At 37.4% G+C, this 26,975-nt stretch overlaps 1 protein-coding gene across 1 annotated transcript; it reads left to right on the top strand.

Annotated features, from left to right (window-relative positions):
• The first annotated feature begins 5 nt into the window (after positions 1-5).
• LOC111600855 (insulin-like receptor) lies at positions 6-26,151 on the top strand. The gene is made up of 13 exons (XM_023317168.2): positions 6-20; positions 16,554-17,951; positions 18,255-18,827; positions 18,905-19,071; positions 19,858-20,134; positions 20,189-20,548; positions 20,610-20,784; positions 20,857-21,064; positions 21,132-21,249; positions 21,306-21,935; positions 22,005-22,315; positions 22,950-25,273; positions 25,440-26,151. Exons 2-13 carry the CDS (start codon positions 16,709-16,711, stop codon positions 25,747-25,749), a joined length of 6,696 nt encoding a protein of 2,231 aa, XP_023172936.2. The 5' UTR covers positions 6-20; positions 16,554-16,708; the 3' UTR covers positions 25,750-26,151.
• Positions 26,152-26,975: the final 824 nt, after the last annotated feature.

The following is a 26,975-nucleotide window of genomic DNA, read 5'->3' as shown; positions in this document are numbered from 1 at the left end:
AGAGAGAGAGAGAGAGAGAGGTGCGGCTGTCAATGTAGGGTACATTTGGGGCTAGACAGAGGCGCCATCATCTCACCCTAAGCAGAAATGTTGCAACAACTGTTAATGTGGAACTTGGACACGCGAGCTTCGCTAGGCTTACTGCTGTTGCAGTGGTTGATTATCGTTGTTGCTGTGCGTGCCGAAGCAGCCACTGTACAGCTTTATGCCTAACCGATTATAAGCGAACGAGTAGGTGAGAGAGCGAATAAGCTGTTTGTGTTATTGATAGAGCTGCAGAGAGGCTATGATAGTGCAAAGTGAGAAGCTTAAAATTGTAAGAGAATTATATTTGTCGACCTACTTGTTAACTTGTAGCTTAACAGAAACGCTAGAACATGAAAATCGGATCTGACTTCATAGTATTTTGTGCAAATTCTGTTATATTTTTAAGTTTTGATAAAACCATAAAATTTGAAATATACTTGTGTAGTATTTTAACATATTGTTGGTCGCTGTCCATATTGTATCGAGTATTACGCATTATAAAATATTTTTGGAGTCTTGTTATTTTTGTTGACTTTCAATCGTTCAATAGATTTCTATTATTGTCTATTATTATATTTCAACATCTCGGCGCTCGCAGATTATAAAAACAAATAACAATAAAAGTAATTTTGTAATTGTAATGAATTAATTATAATCTAAATATCAGAAAGAGAGAGTATTAAATCTCCATTGTTAAACGTACGTTTACTGCGCGATTAGCTGTGTATGTGTGTCTAAACGTTAATCAAGCAAAAGCAAAAACCAATTGAATAAAATTTGCGCTCTCATTACTGTGAGTTGAACTTCATATAGACACACATTCACGCAGTATACGCTGTTTAGTTGGTGGCGCTCGCACAACTTGACCAGTGTGGTTGGCATTCATTTGGTCTGTGAGCATATATGAATTTGGTGTGTATGTATATAGTATATAGGCTTATATATATATATATAACATATGTTATAGATATATATATATGACAGAAAATATTAGTCGACTATGAAAAATCATAACAATAATAGCAATGTGCATGAAAAACCAATAAATTCAAAATAGTTTCATATATACAAATACATTTGTATGCCCATATATAGGTATGTGTCTGCTAATTCAAGAATTCAAGCATTGATCAACTGCGTACGTAGTAGCTTAGGTTTTTTTTCATGCTTTCTTCTCATCGGTTTCTTTCTTTGTCATGTTCCTTCTAGCTCATTCTAGGATGCGGGCGCTGTTTATATTGCTTTGCTCATGTTCATTTAGCTTGCGTCTGTTTGTCTGTTTGTCTGTCTCGTTATGTTTTTAGGCTTAGCGGAGTGCGTGTGCTTGTGTGACTGAAACTAAGAGCCCCAGAGAGAGAGAGACAGAGAGAGAGAGAGACGGCTAGACGTAACAGCAGCTTGAAATCGGGCTGCTCTTATTTCCTTTTGTCTTGGGTATGAAAAAAAATAAATATTGTGTCTTGTTTATTGCTTTATTGCGGCGTTTTGGATCTTGATTAGGCTCTTTTATGTGTCGTGCTTTTTTCGCGGTTGTTATTACTGCTGACTTTTGCTTTAGTGATTTTTTGTTTGCTTGTGTGTAGCACCAGAGCGGTCAAAGCAATATGAAACAATTTAAGCAGATTCTAATAGCTTAACAACTTTTTAGCTTTGCCATAGTAAAGTTAACAGTAAAGCTGTTGTTATTGTGTTGATGTTATGTATTTTTCCGCAGTTTGTAAATATGTATTTCGTTTTACTTTATGCGTGTAGATTCAGTCTGCTGCGGCTCTTGTTGCTGCTACTAGACATATCGTTCTCTTTGTTATTTTTGTTATTGGTGTTGCACTAGTCGTTATTATAATTACCGTTTTTTTATTTTTCTGCATTTTCTTCTCTCACTGAGAAAATTACGTTGTGCAATGCGCCTCTTTGGCGCCACTCAAGTGGCGCTTACACAAATACACACACATACAATGTGTTCTCGCTCTCGAAGTCACAAATACAGTACTGTTATGTGTATGCGCGGGTAATTTCCTTACACTGTCGAAATCAAATCAAATTAATTCATTAAAGCAAATTTAATGTTTAATAAATCATATCAACAAAGCCTGCTACTCGTGAAAAATGCCAATCTGTCTGGCGCCAATTTTATGAACGGTTCAGCAACAAATGTCAAATTTGACAAGTGAGACGACTGGAAAGCTCTGCTAGAGTAAAAGCTCTAAAATATGCACAGCTGTATATTTATGTACATGTATACATTTATATGTATACACTATGTTTGTATATGCATTTGTTTATGTTCACAAATACAGATTTACTTCGCTAGTTTCGTTGAAACGCAATCGTTTTTATTGTTTTGGTCATTTTAAATATCCCCAATTTATTTCCAGTTTTTTTTTTCTGGCCGTGCCTGAAGTGAACTGTAAAGCGTATTGAGATAATGCAAACAGCATTTTAAAAGTTTATTCGAACGCATTTAAATTCTTTGTATTTTAAAGCAATGCATACTTGTATGCATATCGTCCTTGCTCTGAACTATTTGAATTCTTCAGCCTAATAATTATATCGTTGATTCTTAGTTTAAAAATTGATATACTTATAACTCTATCCTCTTATTACCTTTAACAACAAAAATCAAGAATGAATTGAATAGGAAGATATGGTCCGCCCCATACAATGTCTTCATCAAAATTTGTTGCTCTAACCCTAATCTGCGGAAAATAGAGTTTTCCTTTGTAAACGAGTGTATATTTAATTGTAAAATTCGTATTTACATATAAATTCATAACAGTAAGCAGGAATATATCCATATATATATGTGGAATATATACATATGAAGCTTAAACCGAAAAAGATATCGCTTAAGCATTAAGCATAGAAGGTGAAGTCAATTCTAATAAGGAGGCAGATTAAAGCAAAGCTACATACCTGTGTGAATGTGAAATGCACATAATACATGCGCATAAGTTGGAAAGCAATAATTCATTTAGTATACATTTATACATATGCAGTTTCAATATGAAATTAGAACGTGTACCTGTGAGTGATAGCCAATAACTCCAATTGAACCTACACAACATCATATTTGTATGTAAACTACAATTTCATTGATAATTTCGAAATACAAATCACATAAACAACACACAGTTACACACACACACGCATAGACACATGCGCACAATTCGAGCCGCTTGTGTAATTGCAAATACAAGGGAGAGCGCAACGCCGGCGACGATGTCGACTGCGGCAGCGGCTACACAATCTTGGATATTACACTATCTGGCTTGCAGTTGTGAGCTGACTTAAAAATCTAATCATAAATGTTATCAACATATGTATTTATGTAAGTGTGTAAATAAAAATAATCGTGGTTCATAGAAAAAGCGTAACAAATATAAGCATGAGTGTAAATATATAAATATATAAGTGTATAAATATATATCATATATACATCGATATTGATGATTTTGCTATTAGTCTTGATAATTTTTATTTACACACTTGCAGTCCACGAGCACACACGACGAACAAAAAACACTTGAAAATATCATTCAAAATACGGGCTGAATTTCATTCACTTGATTCACAACTACAACTACAACTACAACATGCGCTGCTCGTAGTTGCGTTAGCCTTCAGCTTTTTACGCTGTACTCACTGCATTCATTCACTAACTCACTCACATATACACATATTACAGCTGAAAAAAAATGCGGTGCGACAGAGCGTTAGCAAGCCAGAGCGTGTGTTGAAAAGAGACAAGCGGCATACACATATCATGCAATGTAGCCGGATCTTCTCTTTTCAGCAGCCCTTTCCCGGCTTGTGCGTAGAAGTAACGGGGCAATTAGGTAATTTTGAAATATTTGTATGTAAGCACATTACGCGTGTGTGTGTTTGTGTATGTGTGTGTGTTTGTCTGCTTATCTGTGTATTTATCACGTTTTATATGGTTTAAAAGCATACAACAAAAATTGTTGTATATATAATATAATTATAAACTTAAAAAATTACATATTACAATAGTTTTACAACATCAATCCGCAAATGGCTTCAACAGCGACGCTAACTAAGGCAGAAGCTGATCGTGGCCCTTGCGTTCGACTGTGGTATGATGTATATGTATATACTTATGTATATTTCGTATTGTTAGTATGTGGTTTAGTAATTAATGATGGAGCAGTCATCAATAACGGAATGATAAGAGAATTTTACAGTCAATTATAATCTTAAATCTCATTATATAATTTAGCGATGCTTAGGTATTCATGCATTATATATTGTAGGACTTTTCAGTTGTCTTTATTAATATTTGTAGCTTTACTCCATTAATCTCTACTGAAAAGCTCACATTACAATTAATTAATAAATAATAAAATATTGATGAACGTTTAAATTGATGAATTAAAATTAATTTAGAATACCCTACACCCATTAAAAGAGCTGAAGCCATTTTAACATTTGTTTCAATAATACATATACATGACACAAACCGTACTCCGTTTACTTATAAATAAAATAATAAATGACAATTTATACAAATTTCTAGACTCGCTTCTGATTCATTTTACTTTTTATATATAACTAATAGAAACTTAACAAGTAAGAAAGCTCTAGTCGGGGTGCCCAACTAGGAGATACCCTGATCTTAGTCGTATCTGAGTTTTTTTTTAATATTTTCCGTAGTTTGTATCGAGTATTCAAAAAAAGAAACAAATAAAAATCGACAGTACGACACCAGGATTCGAACCCACTATTTTTACGCAACGCGCACCAACTTTACTAACACTGCTACTTCATAATTAAAAAAAATAAAAAATAAAAACGCAGCCACTGCACCGCTTGAAAAAAGAGTTGCAAATTTGAAGTTCAGTAGCAGCTAATAATTCAGCACAATTCAATCGCAATTCAGATTCTTCGAATAGAAAAAAATACACGCATTTGAATGTAAGTGTGCACACGCATAGGAAAAATGCGTGAGCATGGCGCTGCTGACATGTACTTTTGCAAATTGGCCAAACGTTTTGTTTAATAACTTCTGTTTTACTTAATGGATTTTAATGGAAGTTTGAGCATATGATCTACATATCTTATTGGCTTGGTTGAGATGCAAACGCCTTCACATCATGGCCCTAGTTCCAAATAAACTTAAATTTTAAGAATTTGTGGAAATTTGGAGCCGGTATCCAAACTCTAACAAAAATCAAAATTGTATAAAATATACATAAACCTAATTACAAAGTTTGCTCTTAAGACGTCCAAGATATAATTAATTAACTGCATTCCAATCATGTTTTTATTCGAAAACAATTAAATGCGAATAGTTATCGAATATTTGCAACAAACTTGATATGTGCGGACCTACAAAAAAAATTTCTAGATCTTATAGTTCACACATACGGACAGACGGACAGGGCTCAATCGACTCAGCTTGTCGTCCTGATCTAGGATATATATAATATATGGGGTCTGCCACGCCTCCTTCTGTCTGTTACATACATTTGCACAAAACCATTATACCCTGATTTTCCATTTTCAATGAGATCAGGGTATAAAAATAAACAAAAGTATTTTTTATAGAAGGAGAAGTATGATGAAGAGTCTTTAATACTAAGAAAATAAATAAAACAGAAATTATCTTCTCTCTGGTGTCATTAAATGAAACTGTTCCTTTGGCATTATTCTGCTGTAGGATAATTGATTCTCCAATATACCAGTCTCTGGAGGTAAAGACCTTAAGCCGGTGATAGGCTGATCACCAATCACATTGCAGGCAACTTTTCCGCAAAGCACGACAGAGCCTACACCATGGATCTCTTTGCACTTTAATAATTCTTTTAAAATATTTTCTTTATGAGCTATAATCAAAAATTTTTTTATATTTTTCTCTTTTTAAAAAAGAGAGAAACTAAAAATGTGTAGCAAAATAAACCACATAACCTAAAATTACTCTTTTTTAAGCTGTTAAGGAACAAATAATACAACAATAGTTAATTGTTTTCCAACAATTCAAGGCTTGAGATTTCGTTCAATTTAAAGAATAAATGTATTAACTGGTTCAGTCAACTTACCGTTGCATAAGCGTTAAATACTTGTGGGTCAATCGAATTAAGTATTTATTCAATTGTTGATGATCAACAGGAGAACAGCTCAGCCAAAGGAATTGTGCTGGAACAGAACAGAACTTTTAATCATCGACCGTTGAAAAACAATAGGTTCACTACTGCGGTATACTGGACCGTTAGTTTAAATCATAATCGGGCGACCTGCTAACAGTAAACAGTATTGTGTTTCTCTCTCTCTCTCTCTCTCTCTCTCTCTCTCTCTCTCTGTCTCTCTCTCTCTCTCTCTATTTCTTTCTTTTTCTCTCTTTCTTTCTTTTTTTCTCTCTCTCTCTCTCTCTCTCTCTCTTTCTTTCTTTTTCTCTCTTTCTCTCTCTCTCTCTTTCTTTTTCTCTCTCTCTCTCTCTCTCTCTCTCTTTCTCTCTCTCTCTTTCTCTCTCTCTCTTTCTCTCTCTCTCTCTCTCTCTCTTATTTACTGATCTTTATTTGGGTTAGTTGTTGAGGCAGTTCTTGGAATTCCAGACTTTTTTAGAGGGGTCAGCAAAAGAACAGGAAATAACATATATATTGCTCATAAAATATCACACCAAGTCGTTTAGTAGTATTCATACTCTTCGCGTTCTATGCCTATTACATTCTTATATATACGCAGTAGAACAACTCAGCAACAAAATATTTGTCGTTAGTAAATAAAAACAAGCGCTAGATTGTACATATGTATACAAACGTTTGTATTGTTTATATATATATAAATATATAATAAAATATCGACACCAGAGTGTAAGTTGACGCATTCTCAGAAAGGAAGTTTGCCCACGCTTTTACAGTAGCGTATTTAATTTAGGATTTGAAATTTCGTCTATAATAACGTCAAGCTAACCTGGTTTAAATTTAGATTGTTATGTATTACTACAACTTTAAAATTAAATATATTAAAGTGTAATACGATTTGAATCCTGAAAAAGAAATAATATTTATTTTCCATTTAACACTTAAATAAAATACTTGAATGATAACTTTTTTGAGAGATTTAAATAGATATTTAAAAAGCTTAAAACTGTCTTTTGTACTGTTCACATATATTTAAACAATCTTTATATTGTACCCTGAACCCATTGAAAATGGATAGCGGGGTATAACGGGTTTGTTCAAATGAATGTATATATGTATGTATATAGCCCAGTCCACCCAGTCTTTCCGTATCTGTGAGTGCGTCGATCCCATGTTATGTGCAGGATTTCATATTATTGTTACTATTATATTTATTATATCTTGTTTTGTGCAGTGTTCCTCCGTATAAATGTAAACCATTTCACCGCTATTGAAGCTAGAGATTTGAAATTTGGATCCGCCCTCTAAGGGCGTGCCAAAACGGGAAATATGTTTGGTATGTCAGACACGCTATTACAGAGAGCATTAAAGGCTTAAAATTTTGAATTTACATCTGTACTGACCACTCAGGACAAAACGAATTATTTACTTGCTGACTTGGGGGTATTAGAGCATTAACTACCATGTGTTGAAAACATTTTTAACATCAAGCGTAATGTGACAGCCAATTTCAGCGCACGCTCTTAGTTCCCAACCGGCCCTGCGGTTTTCTGGGTTGCTTATGTTTGTGTGTAAGTGCGAATGACTGTGTGAGTATGTGGATACACAATCAAAAGTAGAATGAAACGAAATAAAGCGCGTGCAACTGATAAGGGTTTAATAACAAACAATCCAAGAACGTGCGTCGCCGAACGCATAAATATAATAGTATCACATATGTATATATGTATATATAAAAATATTTTTTTACCCCGAACCCATTGAAAAGAGGAATTCAAGGCATAATGGTTCTGTGAAAATGTTTGTAACAGGCAGGCCTTATGAAGTATTTATTCTAGATCAGGACTTGATCTTAGCCATGTCCGGCAGGCCTTAGGTTTTTAAGTGTAGCTTAAAAAAAAATTCAAATTTACTAGGTAGATTTTGTATTTTCTTTAATTTTGGATACCTTCAAATACTAGAGACTTGTCTTTAAGCTAAAGACACAGGCGAATGTTATGATCACGCTCTAAACGTTTAAATAAGAACCTAGAAGAAATGTTATTCAATAATTAAGTTTCCATAGTAGAGCCCAACCTGAAGCTCAAGATCAGTCGCTTGTTGTTTGTAGAAAATAAGTTTTATTGAAAATTTCAGGGTATTTTATAGTCGAGTCGCTCCACTAGAGCACTGTTGTTTTATATATAGTTGCTGACGTTGATATTTTCCAGAAGGTATTGGTTAGTTAGGTATTTCGACTCTTATTGGATTTCTCGCTCAAATTTAATTTGAGGCAACAGTTGATACGTATTTTGAATGCGTGTCAGCCCTACGCATTCGCATTTAATTCTATTCATGATTAATTATCAATTTTTATTGAAGAGGGTGATGCATTGTAAGTTGTGGATTGTAGCTGGTGTAGCCTGCGTACCAGTGCCGCTGCTGGTGTTATCAATAACAATACTTAAGCATAAAAACTAGTAATACCTGATCTAAACGGCTTGCAAATGGGTTTGATAAGGACTAAAAAGCTATAACACAATTATGAGTCGTTAGCTGTTGTAGATGTTGAAATTGGCAAAAATAAACTAATTAAAAACCAATATGAAATTTGGTGTCGGGTATGATGGACTGTATAGTACTTGTTCTCGATGCAATAAAAATTAAATGTACTGAAAAATCAGTAGCAATAGATCTCACACGTCCCAAAGGGCCACACAATTTAGGGGTCTATCCGATTGATGTTTCTGCAATTTTACGATTTAACACAAGAACTTAGTGTTTATAGCTGTGAAACTGTAGAAGATAAATAAATGTATTTACTATACCAGTATATATTTCGTTTCTGTTATCAGTTTCGAGAGTACCAACAAGTATGGGCTCTAAATTTCAGACAGACAATCGGACTGATAGCAAGACGGACATTGCAAAAAACTATTATACGATTATAAAAACTAAGGAAACTCTTGCTTCAGTGAATATTTGAATTTTATATACAGAGTAATTATGTTTGTTGTTCTTACGTCGATCAGTTTCTTAGATTGACTAAGCGACAACTGCTGAACGTCACCGGGGTGGAATTTCCGATAGTTTTATCGTTTTGTTTTCGTCTCGGCTTTGGTGTGGTTTCTTGGTATGCGCAACCTGTTTGGTCGCGAAGCTTAGGTATCCAGAGTTAATTTCTTTTGGAGCGCGATGGTATTTCTAAATATCTTTCACAGGTGTCTCTTGTAATCGGCCATCATTGAGCTTGTCTTTCTTTCTTTCTTTTCGTATGAATCGGTACAGCTCATCACAGAGTTTTATGATGTTTCGTTTGTTACCAATACCAAAACAAATCAAATAATAAAAATGATTGCCATTCAAACGGTTTTACTTATTTCTATAAGCCGATTAATTGGTCTAAAAATGAAAAATCAGGCTATAATTGATTTTATTAAAAGGTTTTTATAAACATGCTTAATTAGGACGCCTATCTGTCCGTCCGTTCGTCCGTGTCTGAACGCGTCGATCTCAGACTCTATAAGAGCGAGACACTCGAAAAGGCAGAAGATCCGCCTGTAGCAGATCAAAATTATATCAAATAATCGATAACTACTCCTGTTTTAATGTTATCGATTAAAAAATGTTAACGAAATTTAGCTTTATATGTTGTGTGTCTTTGAAGCTAGAGATGTGTGTTTGAGGTCCTGGTTCTGATGTTTTTTTCATTTTTATATGCTGAAGTCCCATTTTCAATATATTTGTGAAAATATATGTAAAGAAAGACAGAGGGATAATAGACCTTATAAAGTACATACATTCTGGATCAGGTTGACAAGCGAAGTATATTAAGCGTAGGTTGGATGGAAACAGCCAAGTTATTGTTAATATTTTATTTGTTTGCAACGAGAGACGGGATGAGAAGTATGATTTCTCTAGTCGAGATGGCTCGACTGGGAGACTGGAACTCTGCGAAGCGTTGATATTCCAATCATTCTATGCATGCATAAGCACACGCTCTGCTTACTGCCCAGCGTGGGCTTTACTATGGAAACTTAATTGTTTTGAATAGATGGATTTTCTTAATAGTGTTTTTAGGACATAATTATGGCATCCGGGATCCGTATTCGTTAAAACACATCACAAGTATTTAACAAATACGGCTTTCCCTCTTTGGAAGGAATGAGGCGAGTATCCAAAATACAAAAAATACAAAACATACAAAATCTCTGTATGGATTACAGGAATTATAGGATTACAGGTCATACGGACGGACAGATGGACATGATTAAATCGACTCAGCTCTTCGTCCGAATCAAGAATATACATACTTTTAACGAGGTCTGCCACGCCTCCTTCTACCTGTTACATACAGGGGCAAGAGCAACTTTATATGAATTTTAGAACGGAATCATCTGATCGATGTACATATGTATATGGGTTTTTACAAGGGAATCAATCGGAAAAAACTTGAGACAAGTATAATTGTTTCAGTAGAAAGTGAGAGTGAACACGCACGCACGCGCTCCGCTTGAATATACTGAGGAAAATTAGCTATTGAGTTACATAGTACTGTGTATGGTATTCATCGATAAATATTTCATGTGCCTGGAACGACTCAGCTCGTGTAAGTGATCGGCCAAGCTGTCTCTTTGTTACACACATTTTATATATGTTGTATATCCTGAATTCCCATTTTGAATGTGCTCAATAGCATCTCAAACAAACAGTTACTTCCCTAAACTCACGGACATTGCATAATCAGCTCGGCTTCTTGATCAAGAAGATATATACTTTATGGATTGTATCACGCCTCATTCTGCCTGTTACCTACATTTTAACAAACCCATTATATTCAGAAGCTAATCGAAAATATGGATATCTATTTATCTAAAAGTATTTAGAATATATAGAATATATTAGAACTAGAAACTTGAAACTTCGTTCATTGAGCTACTGTTAACATGTCCTCTATTGATGCATATCATGACATATCAAAAATACTCTTCAGTTTCCACAGACTGCTAAGTTACTACAGACTGCTTAAAAAGCATGTCTTCTAAACTGTTGGACCTGGTAGAACTTAGACCGTGAATGACTGCAAAATTTGTACTCATTGTAATTTATAGACAGCGAATTTCTTCAATGCATTAATATTATTTATAATCTTTTAGTAAACTAAGTAAATATATATTTCTTGAAGTGTAGGAATTTATTAGTTTGCGTATATACATAAATACATCTAACTCGCTTTTATGTGTGGCTTCACCGATAGCTTTATACTTCATGCTTTGATGATGATGTGTGTGTCTCGCATCTAAATGTCATATTCGTTATAAGCATTTGCACCGAGATCATCTCAGTCTAAACCCATCCTTCCCGCTTTTTGCGTCTGTCTCTCTTTCTGGCACACAAACGCCCCCTACCGGTTAGCAAACGGGCGCGACGATATATCTCGCGTGAGGCGTCACGTTGCTTATCTGGAACTTACACAAATGACTCGCAACGTATACCAACTAAATGTTGAGCAAAACAACACGCCTGACAAACACAATACAGGCATGCATATTATAGCTTAATATATGTAAATATCTATATCAACAAGTTTAGTTTCACCTGCCAACTGCTCGTGCGGGCTTTGTCGTTCATATTGTTATCGTTATGCTGAGTCGTGCGATAGAAGAGTAGTGCTTGCTCTCTCCCTCTCTCTATCTTTCTCTCTTTCTATCTCTCTGGTTTTCGTTCTCTCTGGGAATTATTTAGCGAATTCTTTAAGAATCAACCATACAAATGAAGTCCTTCATTTGACTGTCATCACATAAGATGAAATAGTTAATTTCATGAATAGTCTCAAAGAAACAAGCAATGTTTAACGGAACAATAAATACTATAATTTCCCATTAAAAAAACCCATATTTCAAAACACAAAAAAATCAACATTAACATAAAAGTAATATTTATTTATAAAAATAAATATTATTTACAAAATTAAATTTCGCATTTATTTAAAAATTCCTAATTTTTTTTTCAAAAGTATGGCCGAATTTTTTAACTATATTTTCTTTTTTTTTTTTGTTAATTGGGAGGTTATACAGTACTTGCGTTTCATGGTATGTGATTAGATTCCAGTTGTTCGGTTCATCAAGGTAACTAAAAAATCACATAATTAAGTTAAATTTTTAAGATCAATAGGAATATTTTTATATTATTAAATATTAAATTATGTGAAATTTCCTTGCTCATCTTTTGTGAGCGTGTAAAAAATAAAATTAAGAAAATGAAAACATTTATATTAAAATACAAAAATCATAATATAAAACTTGCCCATGAGATTTGGAGCATCAGAAATATTTCGCTTTGGTTGTTGTCGTTGTCGTTGTTATTGCTGCTGTTAACTGGTCGGACAACTTTGTGTCTGATTGGAATGTTGTTGCCTTTAGGAAGCCGCAGTGCAGAGTGGTGATTGTTGTTGCTGTTTGTTGATCTTGCCGTTATTGCCAGCGTCAATGCCGTCATCATAGTTGTTGCTCATTGAGATTCTGTTCTTACTGTTGTTGTTGCTGCAAAAATGACTCAGAAGCTTTCGATCAGCAGCAGCAGCAGCAGCAGCAGTAGTACGCGACGTCAGCCATAGCTTTGACGCCGCTGCCAGCAGCTGCGCGTGCGTAACGAATGCATTGAGAAAGAGAGAGCAAAATGCAAGCAGCCATTTAGCTGTAAAAAAGAAGGAGAAGTAAAATAACAGCAAAACAAATGACTGTTAAGCGTGCTAATTTCAGCTTTCAATATTTAACGAGAGCGAGCACACGATGGCGCCTGTGACCGAGTTTAATGAAAATAAACAATAACACAATTGCCAAGTTTTTTCTCATATGTGCATAGCTGATAACATTATTGTTGTTGTCAAAGTGTAGACGGAAATGTAGCGTTTTTTTAGGTTCCACCTGATAGTAAAAATAAATATAAAATTATAAAATTGGGTCACCCTCCCATCAACAATGTTATACAGTTTGATGAGCCCAGTCATTTGTTGTCTCGTTGTCTCTCTCTCTCTTACTCTTTTTTCTTTCTCTTTCTCTCTCTCTCTTGCTCTTTCTCTTTCTCTTTCTCTAACGCGCGCGCTCTTTATAAGTATGTGTGTGTAACAGAAAAAATTTGTACATAACATATTCGCATTACTGTGGCTCCCCAACTGTTCGGAAGTTTTTATACACTAAATACATTGAAAATCAGAATTCAGGGTATAATGGCTTTGTTAAAATTAATATAAAAGCAGAAGGCTGGGTAGCAGACCCCTTAAATGTTATATATTCTTTATCAGGTGCGCCTGTATAAACGCGACAATCTCAGAACCTACAAAAGCAATAGATTTGTATTTTTTACCCTGATCCCATTGATCTTGGTCTTGTGCAAATGTATGTAACAGGCAGAAAGAGGTATGGCAGACACCATAAGGTCTGTCCGTATGTGAGCGTGCGTCGATTTCAACATCTATAAGAGCTAGAGACTGACATTTTTTGGAGGTCCGTGTATACCATGCGGATATCAAGTTTGTTTTAAATAATCGATAACTATTTCCGTTTCATTGTTATCGATTAAAAACATAATCGAAATGCAGTTATTAAATTATATTTTGAGCTTCCAAATTTTGTATTTAGTTTTATGTAGTATATATTCTACAATTTTGATTTTTGTTATATTTTGGATGATGATAATTTCATTAAAATCCATTAAATAAAAAAGAAGTAATCAAACAAAGCTTTCGGCCAATTTGCAACATTTTCACATGTCAAGCAGCGCTAAGCGCACTCATTTTTCCTATACATGGTACAAATACATTTAAATGAGTGTATTCTTTTCTATTCCAAGAATTGAATTATCAGCTGCTTCTTAAGTTGGGACTTGCAGTGCACTGCAGTGCAGTAGCAGTGTTGGTAGAGGTGGGACTCGTAGGCGGCAATATCTGGGTTCGAGCCAGGCGGCAAACGGATGTGTTTTTTGCCATTTTTTTTATTTCTTAATTACAAAGTGGCGGTGTTGGTAGAGTTGACAATGTTGATTCGAATCTTGGTGTTGGAATGTCGGTTTTTATTTGTTTTTTCTTTTTAATACTTGGTTGCTATATAGCACTTGCAGATCAAGTTTTTTTAAGTGAACTATTTGCGTTCAATATTTCAATTAAGCAGATCTCACTGCAGTTATTGAATTGTATCCCATACATTTTTATTCTAGAGTCCACAGATTTTGCAGTTGCATATGGACAGGCAGAATGACACCCCATAAAGTGCACGTTTGGGTTTCTGTACGGGATTACCTTGAATACCGTAAAAGCAGAAGATATCTACTATACTGTGAATATTAATTAGTATTAATATTTGGCTGTGAACATTTGTATTAGTATTTGACTATTTCAAATACTAGAGACGTGCTTTGGCACATATGAATGTCTTTTTGCACTCGGAGTATTTGTATTAGTCCATGATTATTAGTCTAGAAGGAAAGTTATTTAATAATTAAGATCTCATGGGATATATCATAGCTAAGCGCACGCTTAAGTGTGTGTGCGTGTGTGCATGAATGTGTGTGCGTGTGCTTTTCTTATTACGCATAAAAGACAGAAGAATTTAAAAACCGTTTTCAGAGAATAGAAGCAGCAGACTTCATGGCGTTACCTCAAAACGCAACCTGCACCGGTACCTTTGATATTAAGAATTTGTTGTTATTAATTTGTATTAAAATAAAAAAATTCTAATTCCTATTACAAATACTATTTTTATAATTTTAATATTATATTAATAACAATATTTTTATTATTTTAATTAGAACTCTAATGGTATTTTGATTTTGTTAATTCTCTTTAATTATTATATGGTGCCATAGGATTAGAAACGCGACTATTAGGAAGTATTTTTACTGCGCAATAAAACAAAAACAGAAAAAAATAATTATAAAGCATAATAACACAAACGACTACCCACAGCATTAGCTAAGAGAGCGAGAGAGCATTGTGTGTGCGTGAGTACCAGAAAGAGGGAGAGAGCGAGCTTGTTGTTATTGTTGCAGTTCTTCAGGGGTATCCAAAACAATTTGCAAGCCGAGAGGCCAATAAGAACAAAAATTCTAATAGTGCTTGTAAATACATACACAGAAAAACACACGGTTTTGTGTATGTAGGCATTCATCCGTGCGTACGTGCGTGCGTGCGTGCGTGTTTGCGTATGTGTGTGAGTACATTTTAACTACGCAGCAGCATTTTTACTACTGCACAAGAACAAGGAGAGGCGGGTGGTGTTCATGTGCCCCGCCTCTTTCTATGGCAACTCTTGCGCTTCTCTCATATACAGTATTCGTTCTCTGCTTTGCTGCCACGTTTTGCGCTCAACAACTCTCATACCGCTGACAACGCAGCCGCATTTTATTTTTCTTACGCCCCGAAAAACCGGCAACACCCTGTGTAAGACGGCAGGGGAAGTGCAGCGTCAACTGATGATGAATTACAACGTAGTTGTAAATACGCTACGCGCACTTTTTCTATTCGGTTTTACTATTTACTACACTTTTACAATAGGAGCGCTGGCCTGGCGTCGGTGACGCTATCGCAGTCGCTCTCTTCGCTCAGTGTAGTGAGAGTCAAGCGTCAAGCAAACAAACGTCAATGATTTTTAGCTAGCAGCAGCAAAAACAACAACAACAATAACAATCACTTTTATTTATATCTATACAAACATATACCATGTTTTATGCGGCAAAATAAAAAATAAAATACAAGTAATTCGATTTTTGTATATATATATATATTTATATGTGTGTGGGTGTGTGCGTTCTTGAGTCAACATTAAGCAGAACTCTGCTGTCTAATCGAGCAATGTAACATCGCATTAGAATATAAAAGTTGTATTAAAAAATGTTAGTTTCCTTAAAAATGAGAAGAGATAGTGGACTAAGAGACAAGATATCTAAATAACAGAATTGAATAACATTAGGCGCTATGTTAGTCCGTGCACATTTTAATGTAATGCAGATGTTAAGTGAATACTTTAAAAAGTAAAAGCTGTTAAGTCACACTTGTGTGTATATGTAAATATAAATTACATTCGGTTAATGACGAATGCTAGTTCAACAATATGTGTGCACGCTTGGTCACGCTAAATCGATAACGAAACGTCAACGTCGGCGTTGACGTTGGAGCGACACGTGTGTCGACCAGTTGGCGCCCTTTTCGCATAAAATTATTGCTATTGCTTGTGGCTGTAGTACTTACATATACTGATACACATATGTGTGGACACACATACAAGCGCAGCTGTTGTTATATTGTCTCGTTACTGTTTGGAAAAAAACTTAACAATAACATTTCCATTTTTTGTATTTTCATTACAGTTTCAAACCAACCAAACAACAACAATAAGTGACGACAAAAAGCATTCCAATAATAACAAATAAAACGTTAAAAATCGGCAAAGATAGAGAGAGAGAGAGAGAGAGAGAGAGAGAGAGTGATCGACAGGAAGAGAGATAAAGCTTGGGAGAGCGAGACAAAAAGAGAGATGATTACTTAGCGGGCCAGTGCCCCTATTTCAAAATTTTATACAAAAAAAATTTGCTACATTTTATTGAACAACATGGATTTAACAGATTTACCAGTTGAAACATTTTGCTTTAAGACAGAAACTAGTGAAAGTCTGAAGGTGGAAGATTGGAGTTCAAATAACATCAAAATGAGAAGGTGGTCCTGGCGAATATGTTGGCGCGCTACAAAAACAAAGGCGCCGACAACAACTACGGATGAGGTATTAGCAACAACTAAAACAATAGCAACGGCATTATCAACAACAGCATACGACAATATTTGTGTCATATGCCGTCAAGTTTTAGCAGCAACCGAATGTTGCTGCATTCAGCAGACAGCAACAAGCAGCAGTTCCTATGCAAGCAGCACCAGGCGCAACCTGTGCAAAAGTAAAAACAGAAACAGTAACAGTAACAGTAACAGTAACAGTAACAGTAACAGTAACAGTAACAATAACAATAGCAGTAGCAGTATATGTAATATCAGAAGCAGTAACAGCCATGCAACATCAACTACATTCCCCAGTAAGCTGGAGGTTTCGCAGCATAGCAGCTGTCTGCAAATTCAACAAAAGCAACGTCATCAGCATCATGAGCAACATGTTCCTGGAGCATGTTGCTGTACAAAGAGTAGTAGATGTAGTCGGAAAAATTGGAGTAGTGGTAGTAATAGTACAAATGACCAGAACCAAAAAATAACAACAACCGCCAATTGCCAGTGCAACACTAACAACGACAACAACAACAGCAAGAAGAAGAACACCAGCAACAACAATATTAACAGCCACGTTCACAAAAGGAATCGATATTTGAAGATTTACAGCGATTGCTTAAGCCTTTTGGTCACACTGCAGTTGTTTCTGTTTATACAAAAACAAACGCTGCTGCGACAATTTTGTATTATCTTCAAAAGGCGACGAAGACAACAATTGCAATCAGAACAACAGCGGCACCAAGAAGAACAAAAGGCACTTAGAAGAGAGCATCAGAAATTCAGTTATCATCAGCAAAAAGAGCATCTGCAACACTGGCGTCATCAAAGCATTGTGTTCACAATACTCGCGCTGTTAACATTACATGCGACTACTGCAATTGCGGTGCAGCCGCCGCCGTCGTCGCCGACTACGCAAAATGATCAACATCAACTGCAGAGAGTTCCATCAACAGCGAAGCGTAGCTTTGGGGACAGCTTGGCAGCTTTCACAAGGCGACCTCGTAATGAATATGGCAGCATCAATACCAATTACACCAACAGCATCAGTAACAGTAATGTGCGATTGGCGCGAAAGGAAATGCGTAAGTCTGACAGAGATACTTGTAGCTTTTTAATGAGCTATATCTATCGATCTATATGTATATAAATATTTCCATCACTATCACTTTCTAATCACAGTTTAAAAATACTGTTAAGTATTGAATGTTATGGACGTGTCTGTTGCAAGAAATAAGTATTTATTTCTGTATGAATTTCTCACTTCACTGTATGAATTTATGTGGTATATATTACATGTATATATATATGTTTTGTATACATATATATATATTTATATATTACATCATTCTTCTTTCTTTCTTTTTTTAATTTTCAACAAAAAACAGCCTGTAAGTCGATGGATATACGAAACAATATATCAGAACTGAAACAGCTGGCTAACTGTACTATCATTGAGGGGTTTTTGCTTATAACACTGATCAACGATGCGGATAAATTGAACACAACATATCCACTGCTCACCGAGGTCACAGGCTATATAATAGTTTTTCGTGTGCAAAATCTGATATCGTTATCGCAAATCTTTCCCAACTTGAGTGTTATAAGGGGGAATTTACTCTTTGAAAGCTTTGCTCTGGTGGTGTATCAGAATCGGGATTTGCTGGATATCGGATTGACTAATTTGCGTGCAATCACAAATGGAGGCGTGCGTATCGAAAGGAATTTATATTTGTGTTTCGTAAAGACCGTTAATTGGCACAGGATCGTTTCTAAGAATGCGACAGATGCGGATATTGTGCTAAAATTCAATCGCAATGAGGCCGAATGTGCACGCTGCCCTGGCGAGATCAACGACGATGCACAAGAGAACGCAATGACGGATGCCAGTAATGTGCCCGCTTGCAAGGAATATCCCGGTCACAAGCGATATTGCTGGAACAGTCGAGCCTGCCAGACAAGTGAGCTACATTATCAGATTCCCAAAATAAATGCCTTAAACTTAACTCTGTTCTCCACTCTCTCTTTCTCTGTGTAGTTTGTCCAAAGGAATGTCCCTACAACTGCATCAATGAGAACACCTGTTGCAACGAGTCCTGTCTAGGCGGCTGTTCAAACCCGCTGCTGGGCGATTGTGTCGCCTGTCGCAATGTTTCTATTAACGGCGGCAATTGCATTAATCAATGCCCCGATGGCTTTTTTCAGGTAAGTCTTAATATCCAATTTAATATACGTGTAAAAGTGCACAATAGACATTGGACTTCTGATAACATTATTATTATTATAACACAATGGTTAGAAAACATTCGCTTAACATTCATAATAATAATACATAATAAATAGTTTAGTTTTTGTAAACTATTTAATTTGCCAACTACTTGGAATCCAGAAGCTTTCGCTTCTAAATTCCATGAAATATGACCATTCATATTCAAATTTAGCGAACTAAGAGGAAAGAGCAAAAAAACTAATGGAACAGAAATTTATATATATATTTTATTTCGATAGCACCTATTTTTATATAATTGTAAAGTGATTAACAGGTTTTAGCAGTGTAGCATGCTACCTCACGTCTTATCTTGAAATTATTATTTGTAATCTCAGATCAATCAACTATAAAAGTGATCATTTAGATTTAAAAATATTTAATTTCGTTGACTGTTATTAAATACTAACAAATATCTATTTTTCCACCTTGAACACATTGAAAATAGGAGCTAGGCGCGTGGTTATGCGTATTGTAGAATGATTGGAATATGATCGCTACGCAGGGCTCAGGGCTTATCCTATTCGAGCACATCTACTTGTACTTATACTTGTGTTTTAAATTTAGGAGCTTAAATTTTCTAAAATTAATAATTTCAGTTGCATACATCGTCAATATGTTAGTTAGTTTTTTATTGCACTATTGCTACATATTAAATAGAAAATATCGAATGTGTGCATATATAGCCTATATACATTGAATCTAATCTCTTTCTCTTCTTGTAGTACGAACAACGATGCATTACGGCTGAGATGTGTGAGAAGATTGGCACCAAATACGAGAGCAGTAACCAGATGAAACTGGTGCATTTCAACGGCAAATGTACAACGCGTTGCGACAAGGGCTACACGATCATGAACAATACCTGCCAAAAGTGCAATGGCACCTGTCAGAAGGAGTGCCCAGGCGGTACCATTGACAGTTTAGAGAAAGCCAAGGAGTACCATGGCTGCACTGTAATCACCAAGGATGGTCTAACCATCAGCATCAAGCGTGGCGGACGTAAGTGTCTCGTATCGATCCGTCTGAAGCCCAATTAACGCTTCTTTTTTATAGCTCACATGGTTGATGCCCTGGTTTTCGGTCTTGGTATGGTGCATACTATCAATTTATTCCTGAAGGTCCATTTGACCTATGGCTTAACAACGTTGGACTTCTTTAAGAGTCTGCGACAAATTAAGGGCGAGAAATTGATGGATGATATTTATGCTATGTATGTGCTGGAGAATCGAGACTTAGAGACAATTTGGGCCGAGAATCAAACAGTCATCATTAGTAACGGCAGCATTTTCTTTCACTTCAATCCCAAACTTTGTATTGAGACTATCGACAAGCTGCGACCCATGCTACCGGGCAAGCCCGAGAAATTCAACAAAAACGAGGTGGCCGAGGATTCAAATGGAAACAAGGGCACATGTATGTTAATTACTATGAAATATCTGCCAATATATAACTTAACTGTAAACTCTTCTCACAGGCAATACGAGGCAGTTGAATGTAAAAATCATACAACTGGGTTCAACATTCGTTACAATCGAAATCGACGCCGTCAATTATGATGATGAGCGTTCCTTCATTGGTTATCAAAGCTATTTCACATTCGATCCATATGGCAATGTCACTAGGGACAACTATCAACCTTGTTTAGATAAGTGCGTTATATCTGAATAGTTTGATCAATTGAAATCAATTTAATACAAGTTTCCTTCCGCTTCTCGTGACAGCTGGATTGTGGGTGAATTAAGCAAGGACAAGGTGCGCTACATTGATAAGATTGATCCCTATACAAAATATGCACTTTATGTACGCACCATGACGATTTCCTCGGAAAAACGAAACTATCAGAGTGACATAATACACTTCCGGACCTTGCCCTATAAGCCATCGGAAGTGCGCCGGATAAGTGCACGCTCCACAGACAGCACGAAAATTGTAGGTGCGCTTTAATGCAACTAAAGTTAAAGGTAGACTAAAATATATTTCATTTTTTTCATTACAGCTGTTGAGTTGGAAACCTCCATTGGAAGTGAACGGCCAGCTAGCGAAGTACCAGGTACGCGCAGAAATCAGGCGTCGCGATGCTAAGCTGGAGCAACATCGCAATTTCTGTCGCGATCGTAAGTTTTGAAACATTTAAGAAATACATATCTTAGTCACTTGTTAATCCTTGCAGCTTTACCGAATACATCCGACGATGAGGAGACGTTTTTATCACCTGCAGAGAAGACGTTTAAGGAGACGCCAGGTCCTGACTGTAAATGCGATGCTGGGGGTCGGAACGTATTCGATCAACAAGTAGTTGAAGCTAAAATCTTTGATGACATAGATTTCGAAAATACGCTCCAGAACTTTCTGTACGTGCCAAAAAAGCGAAATAATAGTGAGGTTTCCAATATTACCACCTTGCCCAGCGATAATAACAGTCCGAATAGTGTGCAACCCAGGAGCAGGCGATATATTGAAGTTGACGAAGAGGGGCACGAAATGAGTAGCGTGCTAATGCGGCATATTCGATCGACAGAAAATAATTTAACCAGATCAGTGACTGTAGGAGTGAACTCCTATACAACACTCACAGATTCAATGTGGGGAAACGTGACCGTGATGGATACGAACGACACGTACTACAAAATCTTTGTTGCTGAAGTGGATGCAAATACAACAGAATTTGAATTCGAAAAATTGCGACACTTCTCTCTATATTCGCTGAATGTACGCGCCTGTCGCATAAAGCAGGGCGATGATGACATTGCAGACTTGTGTAGCGATTCCTATCCACTGGAGAAAAGAACTCAAAAACTAGGTAAGAAGTAATTGGTCATTCTTTGGAATCAGTGATCACTCTAATCTTATATGTGTGTCTATGCTACAGCTAATGTGGACAAAGCATTTAATTTAACGGGCGAACTTGTGGATAATCTGAACACCACTCGAGGCAATGTTCGCCTCCGCTGGGAGGAACCACAGCATCCGAACGGTGCTATAGTTTCCTACATAGTTATCTTTGAGCGTCAGGAGCAAGATGCCGTCGAGGAAAAACGCTGTATCACAGTACAAGACTATCTCAATCAGAGCGGCTATATTGTCACCAATCTGAACGAGGGCAAATACAGCTTTCGCATTAGGGCCAATTCATTGGCCGGCGATGGAGATCTTACGGATCTTGTTTACGTGACAGTGCCGGTAAATAATTGAAGTTAATATATATTATATATTATTTTTGCCAAAATATTCTTGATCAGGACGACAAGCCAAGTCGATTGAACCCTGTCCGTTTGTAGGTCCGTGTACAGCACGCGCATATCAAGTTTGTTTCAAACATTCAATAACTATTTGCGTTTTCTTGTTATCGATTAAAATTATGATCGAATGCAGTTAATAAATTGCGATTGAATTCTCAACTTAAGTAGCAAGCAGAGCAGTGGCGGTGTTGGCGCTCGTTACTGACAAGTTCTAGGTTTTAGACCAGGTGGTGAAGGGACGTTTTTTTCCTTTTTTATATTTTTTAATTATGAGGTAGCGGTGTTGGCAAAGTTGTTGCGCGTTGCGTAGGAAACGTTGGTACGATTCTCGATGTCGTAATGTCGGTTTGTATTTTTTTTTTTTTTAATTCTCGATACATGTTATTGAAAATCTTAAACTCAGATAAGACTGACAGCAGGGTGTCTGTTAGTCGGGCACCTCGACTAGAGCTTTTTGACTTATTTTTAATTAACGCAAATCATAAATTTTGTCAACAAGAAAAGGGCTTAGTTTTAATTTTAGATTTACTAACTAAGCACACAGATGTCTAAGTTGTATCTTTTCATGCTTACAGCCGCCGAAATCATGGACAACTTTTTTGGTTATAGGCATAATTTTTGGGTTCTCGATACTCATATCTGGATTAGTTATCTACTTTAAGTTCTTCAGTGCGAAGAGGGGACATCCACAGGATTTGGTCATGAATACAGAAGTGAATCCCTTCTATGCAAGTCTACAATACGTTCCCGACGATTGGGAAGTTCCGCGAGAACGCATCCTTCTACTAAGGTCCTTGGGTCAGGGCTCATTTGGAATGGTCTATGAGGGCATACTCAAGGCACAAAATTCTGGCGAAGATACACCGTGTGCAGTCAAGACAGTCAATGAAAATGCCACGGATCGGGAGCGCACCAATTTCCTGAGCGAGGCAAGTGTAATGAAGGAGTTCGACACCTATCATGTAGTTCGCCTGCTAGGTGTATGCTCCCGTGGCCAGCCAGCGCTCGTCGTCATGGAGCTCATGAAGAAGGGTGATCTCAAATCCTATTTACGAGCTCATCGACCCGACGAACGAGAAGATGTAGTGGCAGTCTATCAGAAACGCATTGGACTCACGAATGCGGGTACCACAGTAGGTTCTGTGCAGCCGCCACCTTATAGTCGTATCTTCCAGATGGCCATCGAAATAGCCGATGGCATGGCCTATTTGGCCGCCAAGAAATTCGTGCACCGCGATTTAGCCGCACGCAACTGCATGGTGGCAGATGATCTAACAGTGAAGATTGGCGATTTTGGCATGACGCGGGATATCTATGAGACAGATTACTACCGCAAAGGAACCAAGGGACTTCTGCCAGTACGTTGGATGCCGCCGGAGAGTTTGCGCGATGGCGTCTATTCCAGCTCCAGTGATGTATTTAGCTACGGCGTTGTGCTTTGGGAAATGGCGACACTTGCCTCTCAACCCTATCAGGGCCTGTCCAATGAGCAGGTGCTGCGCTATGTCATTGATGGTGGGATCATGGAACGGCCTGACAATTGTCCAGAGGTGCTGCATAAGCTCATGCATCGCTGCTGGCATCATAGACCATCGGCCCGGCCCTCGTTCCTGGACATTATCGATTACCTGGAGCACTTGTCCAGTCCTGGCTTTAAAGAGGTGGCCTTCTATTATTCAGATTCAGGTGTGCAATACCGGGAGAAAGAGCGCAAGGAGCGTAATCAAATGGATGCTTTTACGGGCGTTCATTTGGATGCCGAGGTGGATGGCGAGGATGCAACAACGCCGTTACGTGTGGGTGAATATCAGGGTTACAAGTCGAACATGGAGCACAACACTTCATTGGAACAGCCCGCGGAGAGTCCCATTGCCCTAGTCGATGATCAGGCTACGACGAATTCGCCTTTTAGCATGCACTCCGACTATATAGTGAGCAGCACGCCGGATGCGCTGTGCACATTGCCCACAGCCGGTGTCTCGCACATGGAGGATGCTGCATATGTGCAACCTGATATAGATGGGAATGCGGAAAAAAATATATATGGGGAACGAGGCTACGAGCTGTACGATCCTAGTCCCAACTTTGTTGATTTACCACAAAGCGGCAGCGGCCGTTTGAGCGGTGAGCAACATCTACTGCCGAAAATGAAAAGAGGTAACATTATGCCTGATATGAGCAGCTCTATGCCAGACGAGGATATTGGTGGGGGTGTTGTGGGTGGCGGTGCTGTCTCCAGTTCGCTACAACCCTCGACTGCATCGGCGGCTAGCTCCAATGCAAGCAACAATCGTCATCCGAGTCTGATGCGTGTGCTGGCGGACACCTTGCGTCGCATCAATGTAAAACGCGGTGACAGTAACGATAGCCACCGGAGCAACATCTCAAATACGGCTAGCAACAGTAGCAACTCAAATCTAACGAGCCATCCCACGGGTATGGCAATGATGTCCATGGCCAGCAATCTGGGCACCATTGAGAGTGGTGGCAGCGGCAGTGCAGGTAGCTATGCTGGTACACCGCGATTCTACACACCCACTGCAACCACACCCAGTGCTGGAGGCAATGGCAGTACTACTATTATCAGCGACAATCCCAATTACAAGCTGCTGGACGAGTCATTAAACAGTGGAGAAAAACCCCACTCGGCTTGGCCGCCAACTAAGCTAACCACCAGCAGTCTGAACCCCAACTATGAGCTCATGCAGACGCCCGCAGCAGAAACAGCAGCAGCGCCATTCAGCATGCTTAGTGATAACCCCAACTATGTGTTGATGAGCGAACCCAAGACGGGATCTGGACAAAATCAAGTCTGTACCAGCGAGAACCCCAATTATGCGGCTATGATGGGTCCAGCGCATATGATACCTGGTAGCTCAAATGAAGACGAAAATGACAAGTAATAGTAAAAGCGAAATATTACGGGGTGGTCTGCCAAATGTACGACACAATAACAAAGATAAGCATTACATTATGCTCGAACATTTTGTACACCACCCTCGTAGAAATAAACCTATGTATATATATGTATAATGCATATATTAATATTTACTTTATAATTACAGTGCCGAGGACGAGGAAGACGATGACGATGAGCACACGGAGCACATCAAAATGGAGCGAATGCCGCTCAGTCGACCAAAGCAGCGCACGCGCATTAAGTCGCAACAGCAGCATTCACGCAGTCGCAGCGCTAGTCAGAAGCGTAAGACAGCGACGCCATCATCTGAAACAGCAGTAGCATCAGCTGCTGCTGCTGCTGCTGCAGCCGCGTCGGCCGCCAATACGTCCAATATACTTAAGGAAAATTGGCTGCTGCAGCCCAATACGACACGACCACAGCCACCCAATGGTTTGATAGGCCGCGAAGCGTAAAAGAGCGTATGCGTCGAGAGAATTTTGTAAATACATACGTGCATATGTATATATAGCAATTAGCATAAAAATATGTTTAAGTATTTAACGGAGGGATGGGTGATCGGGGGTACTCGGAGAGAGGGAGAGCCCGTGTGTGCCTACTGCTAAATAATTGCAAACAACTCGAATTGTGTAAGAGAGAAAAAGCGCATTGCATATGTGGTGAGAGCTTAACACACTGCGCTGCTAGTGTTATTGTTTTGATGTTATCCTAACATATGTAAATCATGCTTAACATTAAGGCCGTCAGCAAACTTTTGCCCAAAGCCAAGTCTCCTAACAATTTATAGTAAGCTTAATTTATGTATATATTCGTATTTGTTAAGTATTTCTTTTTAATTTACTAGCGCCGTTTAAACACACACACACACACACACATACAAGAAAATCAAAAAAAAAAAAACAAAAGTCCTAAATGCAAATAACAAAAGTACAAAAGCCAACAACCAACCAACCAACCTAAGTACCGATTATAACTAGATTTAAATACTATTCGTATGCATAACCTAACCTAACTTATGGTATAATTGTAATAATTATTTTAGCACCTACCTAAGCAAAATCCCACACAAAGCGATGCAACAATGAAGCAAACTAACTGTACAACTACAAAAACAAACCATTACAGCAAAAACAATAAGCAATACAACAAACAAAATATCAACACTGAGTTAATACCTTTAAATTAGTTAGCTACTATTACCAACTATGAAAAACACTTTAGATAGAATTTGCGGGTACTCAAAAATGTTTCTTAGATTTTTTTTTGTTAGTGGCAAATTGTGTTGCAATATATTAGTGCGTTTGTGTTCTAGTGTTCGTTTTATACAACAAAAGACTATCTGTAAATGAAACACAAAAAGAAAGTCGAAAAAAAATTCACTGAGATAATGCATGGCGCTTGGCAAATGGCAAAAGTTTGAGCTGAGAGAGAATAATTTACATACTACACACACGTACACATGTACACATACAGAGAATAAAGCAGAAAGAGCACTTTCTTAGTAGACAGGGAGAGAATGAGAGAGAGCAGGAAGTGTAAATTGTGTTTGTTTTTTTTTTAATCTAAATTAATTTGGGTTGAAGCCAAGCTTCACATTGAGAGCTTAAATAACTGTTGCATAATTTACATATTTACATGCTATTTACATCCATATGTATAGTTGACAAAAACACCCCAACAC

Source organism: Drosophila hydei, unplaced genomic scaffold, assembly GCF_003285905.1.
Source record: "Drosophila hydei strain 15085-1641.00,03,60 unplaced genomic scaffold, DhydRS2 tig00008139-arrow-pilon, whole genome shotgun sequence".
Classification (NCBI taxonomy): Eukaryota; Metazoa; Arthropoda; class Insecta; order Diptera; family Drosophilidae; genus Drosophila; species Drosophila hydei.
The sequence above is the reverse complement of the archived record's forward strand: the minus strand, read 5'-3'. Positions and strand labels throughout refer to the sequence as shown.

What these genes read in the sequence shown, in the direction of transcription:
- LOC111600855 (XM_023317168.2), top strand. Translation starts at nt 16,709, where the DNA reads ATGGATTTAACAGATTTACCAGTTGAAACATTTTGCTTTAAGACAGAA. An exon ending in AAATGGAAACAAGGGCACAT is followed by an intron (nt 20,549 to 20,609) that starts GTATGTTAATTA and finishes CTCTTCTCACAG; the next exon opens with GCAATACGAGGCAGTTGAAT. An exon ending in TTGTTTACGTGACAGTGCCG is followed by an intron (nt 22,316 to 22,949) that starts GTAAATAATTGA and finishes TCATGCTTACAG; the next exon opens with CCGCCGAAATCATGGACAAC.